The sequence below is a fragment of the Myxine glutinosa genome, chromosome 7 (genome assembly GCF_964187855.1).
Source record: "Myxine glutinosa chromosome 7, kmMyxGlut1.1, whole genome shotgun sequence".
Classification (NCBI taxonomy): domain Eukaryota; kingdom Metazoa; phylum Chordata; class Myxini; order Myxiniformes; family Myxinidae; genus Myxine; species Myxine glutinosa.
In genome coordinates this window covers 78,853,246-78,863,094 of record NC_136267.1, presented here as the reverse complement: position 1 = coordinate 78,863,094, position 9,849 = coordinate 78,853,246, and the positions used below count along the sequence as shown (strand labels likewise).

At 41.4% G+C, this 9,849-nt stretch overlaps 1 protein-coding gene across 3 annotated transcripts in view; it reads left to right on the top strand.

The window, feature by feature from the left end:
- LOC137416824 (zinc finger E-box-binding homeobox 2) overlaps window positions 1-9,367 on the top strand; it is a 157,573-nt gene extending 148,206 nt beyond the window's left edge. For all 3 annotated transcript variants that reach the window (XM_068102479.2, XM_068102481.2, XM_068102480.2), the window contains 3 exons: window positions 1,121-2,979; window positions 3,090-3,273; window positions 7,393-9,367. In XM_068102479.2, coding sequence (XP_067958580.2) covers window positions 1,121-2,979; window positions 3,090-3,273; window positions 7,393-7,835 — 2,486 coding nt within the window. In that variant the 3' untranslated portion in view covers window positions 7,836-9,367. The remainder of the gene's footprint in view (window positions 1-1,120; window positions 2,980-3,089; window positions 3,274-7,392) is intronic.
- The last annotated feature ends 482 nt before the right edge of the window (window positions 9,368-9,849 follow it).

Genomic DNA, 9,849 nt, shown 5'->3' with positions numbered 1-9,849 from the left:
GGGGGGGGGGGTTGGTGTGGTTGTGTGTTTGTGTGTGTTTGTGTGTGTGCTTTGTGTATGTGTGTGTGTTTGTGTGTGTGCTTTGTGTATGTGTGTGTGTTTGTGTGTGTATGTGTTTATGTGTGGGGGGGGGGGGTTGAGGGGGGAGGGTTTGTGTGTGTGTGTGTGTTTGTTTGAATGTGTTGTGTGTGTGTGTGTGTGTGTGTGTGTGTGTGGGTGTAATATTTTTTCCAGGGTTTCCGTTTTTTTGGCTGGGCACCTTTTTTGGCACGCTGGCAAAATCGGTATTTTTTATTTTTTGATTAGTCGATTATTGGAAATGATAGTCAATTGTCAACAATCAATTGTTGGGTGGTTGGAGGGTGGAGAGAGTTGTCTGAGGACAGAGGGGAGTGGAGTAGTATTGTGGACAATGCAGGGCAGGAGCTTGGTGCCATCAGACCTCACCCCTTATCGAGGGAAGAGGAGGAGAACAACAACAACAACAATAATAATTAATTGATTTATTACTTAATGATTATCGATTTATTAAGTACTTATATATTTTCTATGACAGGCACTTTTTGAGTAAGGAAGCTGATATTTGTACATGACAGTGACCAAGTGATTTGGCTATAAAGGGTATTTTTGATTTATTGATTAATCAATTAATCGTTTAATTATTAATGTTTTTCGATTAGTTGCTTAATTAAATTTCAAAAAGTTACAGATTCCGATGAAGCAGTGGTGATTTCGGTATGCTTTGAGCCAATTGATAAATAAATCAATTATTTTACGATTAATTATTTAATTACACAATTAATCAATCAATTATTGTACACCGATCCCTCCCAATTCCATCTCCATGTGTTGCACGGTGGCATCGCCGGGCGCCGAAAAAACCCGGGCAATGTCGCGCACTGAAGGATATGCTATTTATTTATTTGGCATGGTGGGCGGTGTACTTTGAATGTAGCTCTCCTTGTTTTATTTTGCATCATTATAAGCGTTATTTCTACAATCTTAATAATATGTAATATCAAAATACATTGTTGTAAAATAAACTTTTAGTCTCTGGTTGTAAGAGTGTCTGCCTGTCCCAGTTGTTTTGCTAACGAAACTTCATCTTTTATTCTCATAGGTGAAAAGCCATACGAATGCTCCAACTGCAAGAAACGTTTCTCCCACTCGGGATCATACAGCTCGCACATCAGCAGCAAAAAATGCATCGGCTTGGGCAGCCCTACCAATGGGCGCTCAAGAATTGGTCCCCGCTTCGACTCCAGCCTGGCATTTCCCTTACCCCTCTCTCTGCCTAGCCTGCCAATGGCCAACAAAGCCCTCCTCCAGCTCATGCGACAACGACTGGATGGGGCCCCACAAGAGGTCGACCGTTTTGGTTCAGCCAGGGTTAAGGATGAACCTCCAGAAGCACTGGATTGTGGAGTTCGTGCTCCAGTTATTTCCCAAAGTTATGTTAGAGAAAATCGAAGTTTCTTAAATAGCGACTACAAAACACATGGTCGAGCACACAATGGGCTTGTTGCACTTGAGGCCCTGAGGTTTGGAAATATAGCTTCGACAGGATTTACATCATACAATGGGAAGGTTGGGACATCACTTTGGCCCAAAGAAGAGGAAAATGGTGATACCACATTTTTGAAGCTCAGGCATCAAAACGAATCACCAGTAGCTGTCAAGGAGGAGCCACACAACCACTTGGGCCGCCATTCACTATATTCTACCAATGATAATGATATGAAAGTTAATGGCACAGGTCCACAATCACATAATGTTAAGGCTTCCCTCCTTCAACTTAGGCTCCCAGGAAACATCAAGCATGCGGAGGAAAGAGAGAGGAACGCGAAGCAAAATAATGAGAAGCCACGAGAACCAAAGATGTCACCACTCTGGCCTGAAGCCTTTCGGTGCCAGTACTGCAGGGCAGCATTTCCGGGGCCTATCCCACTACACCAACATGAACGCTATCTGTGTTGCATGAATGATGACATCCGTGCTGCCCTGAAACCCAACGCAAGTCAATCAATGATGTATGAACATCCACCCGTTCCTAAAACACTGCCTGCCGAGGGTCGATCACACCCATCACTAAACGGAACACGTTTGCTCCAGGACAAGCAAGCATTACTGCTAGGAGCCTTCTACGCACTCAATGTTGAACCCAGTGATGAAGACCTGGAGAAGATTGCACTTGATGTAGGCATGCCAAAGGAACACGTGCAAAGGTGGTTTGAAGAGATGCGCCACTACGCGGGAAGTCCTGAGTCATTGGCTGCGGATAGATTGTCAACCCAAGTGACTGCAATTACAAAGGGAATCCTAAGAAACACAAGCCCCAAAATTCCAATGCAAAACAGTCCAATCTCTGCGTATCGGAAAAACAATCGCCATTACCAGGAAGACATCCAAATCCCTGTTAAAAAGCCAAAAATATTTGAAAATGGTCACCACGTACCAAACATATCATTCATGGCCACAAACAATTTCCAAAAAGTGTCTCCAGCCAACTCTGCAATGCAGGCAGAACCTTTAGATCTTTCACTACGACGAGCAGAAATAAAAAGATGGAGCAATGAAAACAGCGGGGACGATCAAAGCAGTACAGGTTCTGTGAGCCCTATTAAACCCACGCCAATGATAAATGGACAAAACGAGATGGCGTATCTGAAGCAGAAGCTTCAGGGATCCATTGATGAGCTATCTTGTGACGTATCTTCTGGAGGGAAAGGAAATTTTGGTTTCCCGTTGTTCAACATGAAAACAATGTTTCCTCCATTCCCTCCTTATGGGGTTGGCCAATTTCCTCCTCCTGGCTTGATCCCACATGGCTATCCAAACTTACCGGGTCTCAGGCCATATGGAGGGTTGGACCAATTAGGGCTGTTCTCATACCTGTCTCTGCCCTATGGAGTCCCAAGTGCTCCATCTATGAACAATTTACCCAACACCCACAAGTCCAATGGCAAATATGGCTTCCAGGTATGTATGGATGTTTAAATATCCAAAGGATTATTTGGCTGTCCATGGAGTTTTCCAAGTTTCCAAAACGTATTCTGTGACCAATAATTTTATTATTCATACATTTTCAGGGTGATTTATGGAGCATGGCAGCTGATTTCGGTACAACAGCCTCAAAGCTGAGCGAATTGGAAACCGAACTGTCAGGATCCAGACTCCGAAAGTTGGAGCAAAATGGGGGATTCGCCTGCGACCTCTGTGATAAGACCTTCCACAAAAGCAGCTCGCTGATGAGGCACAAGTATGAGCACACAGGTGAGAACAAGCATATAAGTAATTGTAAGAGAGCTCCATTTATTTCAAAGAGTATGACATGAAAGATTCGCCATGCCCAAAAAGGAACACCTACATATTACCTTTGCAAAAATGGTAAAAATTTTGACCTTTCCCTTTCCACCTTGTATCCATACATGTCCCTTCTCCCCTTCCCTTTATCCTTTTGCACTATCCTACCAAAGTTGTAGAGGTCATTGGGATATCAAGCAAGTGTGACAACAATTCATTGGACCAATTTTAATTTCATGACATACCACAGAAGAGTAGCTATAGACAAACCTTTGATTAGCATGGCAAATGTACACCATTATTTATTTGCATTTATTTAGATTTATTTATTTATTCTTTATTTATTTGCATTTATTTATTTTATTATTTATTTATTTGCATTTATTTTATTTATTTGTATTTATTTATAATTATTTATTAATTTTATTATTTATTTACTTGCATTTACTTGCATTTATTTTCAGCATATTATTTGTTAATGAACAGGTATTCGGGGGTTCTCAAACTGTGGAAACAGGTTTTGCAGACCGGCAAGTTCAGGTGCACGAATTCTGTGGGATGCGTTCCAACATTATGAGAGTATTACCTCCATTAACCCTTGCTATCCCAACCCTCTTACTTGCAGGTTGCAGAGTTTCCTTCCCTCCTCTCTTTTTTTCCTGTTCGGCCCCACTGGCCTACTGTCAGTTCATACCCTCTGTCACCTGACTTTTCCATGAACCTTGATATTGTAGAGGAAAAATAATAGAAGTCTCACCTCCATTAGACACTGGCAGCAGATGTGAGAATGAGGGTTTAGGTTGTGACATATACACACACAGAGGCAATGAAAGGTGTAAATAGCCACAAAATTTTGTTTCAGTTGGAATCTTATTATTGTTGTTATAATGTAGGTTTCAATATGGTTGCTTGATAAATCAATATGGAATAGGATGACAGTAGTCGAGAAGGACAGGCTGATTACTGCCAGTTTGTGTAGCGGAGTGGTTATATTGGAGTTATGAATATTGTAATACAGAATGGTGAAATAAAGCTAATGCATTCCCAGATTTGGATTGGCAAACTTTATTTCCCAGCTTTACTTGAACCCATGAGCAGAGAGATGCACTCATGTTTCCCCAAAAGAAAGCCATGCACTTAGACTACTACTTCTTTTTTAATGGAGCCAATTGTTAGCCCCCGTTGGACTTCGTCTGAAACGGGAGCTTATGGATTGGGTCTCGTCCGTCTGTCTGTCCGTACATCCGCAACTACATCTCAGACATCTATGAACCGATTTTGTCCATACTTGGCAAAAAGACAACGCATGATGGTATAACGGTATACATATGCACATCATTTTGTATCACGATGTGATCAAAGATGACCGATTAGCGGCCATTTTAGTTGTAAAAAACCCGATGTTGAACACGTCCTCACCCATTTCTCGGACATGCATTTACTGATATTGTTAAACCTTTCCAAACAGATAGTGAATGATGGCTTACACATGCACATCATTTTCTTTCGAGATCAGATCCAAGATGGCCGACTGGCAGCCATTTCGTTAGTTAAACGTGTCCCCAACCATTTCTCAGACATGCATGGTCCGAATTTTTTCAAACTTGGCACAAGCACAGCACATGATGACATACATGTGTGCCTCACTTTATTTTGCGATCTGATCAAAGTAACCGACTGGTAGACTTGCGGCCATTTTAGTTGTAAAAAAAAAACCGGTTTTGAACACGTGTCCTCAACTATTTCTGGGAAATGCATTTACCGATCTTGTTAAAACTTGGCAAATATATAATGAATGACAGCTAACATATGCACTTCAGTATTTTCGAGATCACATCCAAGATGGCCGACTGGCGGCCATTTTGTTATTTAAACATATCCACAACCATTTATCGGCCATGCATGGATCAATTTTGTTCAAACGTGGCAATAAGACAATACATGAGATTATACATACGCTGAAGATTTTGTTTTGTAATCTGACCAAATATGGCCGACTGGCGGCATTTAACTCCGTACAGCAAAATTATTAAAACCACAGGGGTAAGACATTTTTGTCTTTTTGTCCTTGTTTTTATCTTATAGTGGGGTCACCGAGGTGAAGTTTTTAGACCGTGTCTTTCAGTTTCAGTTTCAAGCAAAGTTTTTAGATCAGGCCGGCTAGGCTTGATGAAGTGGATGTGGCCAAGAATTTAGAAGTTGTTCAGGATGCCGGCAATAACTCATCTTCTCTTCGGAAATCTACCATGGGATATTTTATGTCCACCAGCAAACCAATTCTGGTATATGGGTCTCCAGCTTAATGTCCATTTGTGGGACGGCACATTTGCTGATGCAACAACCTACCGACAAAGCACCAATCCGACAGTTTACAGTATTGACACTTGTTAGGAATGGAACCCAGACTCAGAAGTAAGTGTACTACATCTGCGCCATCTTATTGGATTAATCTAAGTGCTTAGACCACTGTCAATAAATGTGTGTCCAATGACCTTCGAAGGGATACCCTACTTCCAACCTCCCTTTGCATATGTAGTGTGACATAAGTATAAGGACCCTCCCACCACCCCTGCCACTCCCCCATGTTATGTGCAATTAACACGACCAACACACATCAGGTCACCATGGATGCTATGAGTTAGATTTGAAAAAAATTACACATTACAAAAATTAATGAATTTATAAACTACAAACAACAACTCTGTTTATGGCACTGTACTGGCTTGGGATTGCAATTAACTTGCTTTATCGTAGTTTGGAATTTATTAACTTGCCTGAAAGACACTACAGCCAAAAGTCTCATCAGGCAGGTGAGTTTAGAAAAAGCACTTTGGCAACTTGGAGAGGCTGAAAAACATCGAATATGTTAAAACATATGAATATGCACAATGTTAAAACCATTCGGTCAAAATTTTTAATGTATCGACGTGAGCAAAAGTTTCGCAGACATTGTACAGTGGGACAGCGTCAAACAGCTCTTATAAGTAGTTAATTCATAGAGACCACCCAGAATATGCACTCCGTGTATAGTTCTTGTGCACACACAAAGAAACTTTGTGAGACGACTGACAAACTGCTCCTTGCACAAACAGACATTATCAACACACTCCAAAATAATAAGAAATTCATATGATTATTATTTTTCACAAAAGTGCACCACATGTTCAGGGAGATGTTCTAGTAATAAAGACAAATGTCAAATTCGAAACTCGTTTTGTGTTGGGATCTCCAACATAAATTACTTGACATATTCATAAGGAGAAGTGAATTCCAGGAAACTTGAATTACTGAATAAATATTTGTAAAGTTCCTGAAAACTTCGCTCTCATATTTCCAGGGCTGGTACATCTGGGAATGGTCATTTTGTTGTCCTGATGCAAACATATTCTCAATATCCAAACCATATGTAAGGGGATGTAACAATACGACAGGGCTGGCATAGCAACAAGATGGGGAATTCTGGAAATAAATATGGATATATGGATATATGGATATATATCAAAGCAAATCCGGAGGCGAGCATCATGTTAATACGGTTAAGTTTTACGGATCGACACCAAATAAAAATCTGATTTAAAAAAGTAAATAATAATAAAGTGCTTCTGATTTATTTGAAAGTTATTATAAAAACATACCTCCATTTGCTATTTGAAAATGTTCTGAAATATAATCTTACATTAATAAAAGTATAGCCTACTGCACGTCAAACTTACAAATCATTCCCAGATTGAATTTGATTAAATTGTAGAACAGTGTTTTTAATATGATGCAAAACAGGCAGCAGAGCCATAATGTTCTGGTTTAACTCAGTGGGGTAGAGAATCCCTCCATCCCTCCCTGTGCCACAAACACAAACGCACAATAACTCATACCTAAACTGCTGTAGGTTTAGGTTCAACCGCTGAAGGTATATCACTGGAGTTGCCAACAACAGAAACTCCGCATTTAATTGCAAGCATCAACCAACGGTATTTTGTCAGAGGACAAGCGAGCAGGAATGCACCTTGTTCAAATCAGAGTCCATTGTTTGAGTACTATCACCTTCGCTGTCGTGACGTCACAATAACCCATTGTCCTGTCGTCCCGCAGGCAAGCGGCCGTACGAGTGCCAAACGTGCAAGAAGGCGTTCAAGCATAAGCACCACCTGATCGAGCATTCGCGTCTGCACTCGGGAGAGAAGCCGTACCAGTGCGACAAGTGTGGGAAGCGCTTCTCACATTCGGGTTCGTACTCGCAACACATGAACCATCGCTACTCCTACTGCAAACGAGAGGCCGAGGAACAGAGGCGCTTAGTGAGCGCAGCTTCTCTCTTGCTGCCCGCTGCTCCTCCTCCACTTCTTCCTCCTCCACCTCCTCCTCCACCACTACCTCCAGTGGCGACTCTCTGGGGAAATCCATTGTCGATGAAGTTAGACGAACGAGCAAAGGTGTCCGAGCGAGCGAACGCCACGGCTGCGGAAGACGGCGAGATCGGGGGCAACTCCACAGGGGTCTTGGAGGGTGTTGTGGCCACAGAAGTGTCTGCGTGAGGGTCGATGCGGCACCGCTCCTGATCGCCCGTTTACAATACAAGACCTTTGGGCTGCAACAGGTTTGCCAATTTTGAAGCGCACGCCCAGGCTGCGCCAGATTCATCGTTTACGCATTTTCAGGTGTGCACGCCCGCATTTAACGCGCGTCGTGCGCACATCTTGCACAAATGTGGTGATACAAATCAGTGTTAATAACAAGAAAGTCGGTTTGGGGTTTGTTGAGGTGAAGCAGTTTCTTCCCTCTCCCCCAAACTTTTTCTTCCCCACCAATGCATTCAATGCGCCGGTGGCGTTTAACAAAAATCTGCCAAGTAAATATTTCGTTTAATTAACTCGGATTTTAATTCAAAAAAAATGCCAGTATTATTTCAGTGTGTACATGTAATTTTCGATTTTGTTATTTTTGATGTCTGACCGCAGTGTAAGGTATTTCACTTCCAGAGCCAGCTTATTATTCCTGGGCTTGGAATTCATCGAAATGCACCGCGGTCCTTTTAGAACGCAGGTACAGGTAGAGCGTTCCAACAAGGAGAGTGTCGTCCTTGAGTGAGGAGGTTATCAAAGAGTAGTATCCCGGGACAAGTTTCGAAATTCCTATACATGTGCGAGGACCACTTTTGGCAGCACCATATATAGTCGTACCAGTGCCCTATGATTCCACCTGGAAAGTTGGGATTTGAGGCAACAGCGACCATATTGATGCAACACGTCGACATGCAGGGGTCTCTTAATGAACGAGTCAGTGTTACACACGAACAGGTGCATTTTGAACAGTGTCGATTCGTGTTATAAATGCTTGTTCTATACATATATATATATATATTCAGCTGAAATACGTGATTCCAACCACATGCAGCAGCTCATTGCATTCCAGACTGCAACTTGTGCAATCTCTCCCTGAGCATCTTTCGACAGCAATTATAATTCCACGTGACGATGTCGCTATATATAATAATAATGATAGTAATAATTATAATAATATTATTAATAACCGCATCAAGACCGCTGCAGGTATATTTATTTCGATCTCCGTTTGCACATATCCTCGCGTGTACAGATTTTGTGTTGGAATGGCCTTTTTTCGTTTCATTATTCTTCTTGCAAGCAATAAATACTTGCTTTTACACTTTTCTTTCCAAAGAGTGCGTATATTATGGTGTTTTGAACGGAGTTGTTTTGCGAAAGAAATTGTGAGCGCTTTGTACGTAATTTCACTGTTGTTATAACCACTCAAAGTGGTTGTAACATGTTCATTATTGATGCTTTCTTGTATATGATTGTTTTGCAAATTCTAACCTTAAGGAATTATTGTGAATGTATTTTAATACCCGAAATCTGCACGAGTTTAATGGCTTTGTTTTTTTTTCTAGTTTACGGTCACTTATTTTGAATTGGACCCAAGTTAACGAAACAGATTCGGATTTTCTGCATTGTGTGGATGTATTTATTGAGGAGTTCCATTTTGTTACGCCTCTCTCTCCCTTCCTCCCTTGCCGTTATTTACAGTATAATAAACACTCGGCTTCTCACTGATGCCTCTGCGTGTTCTTTCTCCACGGTTTATATTGCTGATTTGTTTGGGGTCTAGAGTTGAGAACACGGCATCAAATGAGAGGTTGTCATTTTAGGTCGCAAGAGCAGTTATAGACTGAGAGCTGATCAGAGTTTAATCATAAAATCGCGCCCAAAGGGCGTGTCGTGTTACATTACCTTGACATCCAACAAATCCCATTTCTTGAGTTGCGCATTTCCGGCATTTGGAAGTAGCAGACCCTTAAAACCATTTTCGGAAATATTTGCGCCCGAGACTGATTATTATTTTATGACATCCACATTAGATACTGATTTACAAAACACACGCATAAGAAATTAAAATCACTGGCATTTGCAAATAAGAAGGACCCTTATAAGGAAGGGTCCACGAAGGCTTTTAATCAGAAATTCGTGCCGATAATTTTTTTTTGTTGCATACTGCTCTATTTGAATGGTAAGAAACAAAAATGCAACGTAA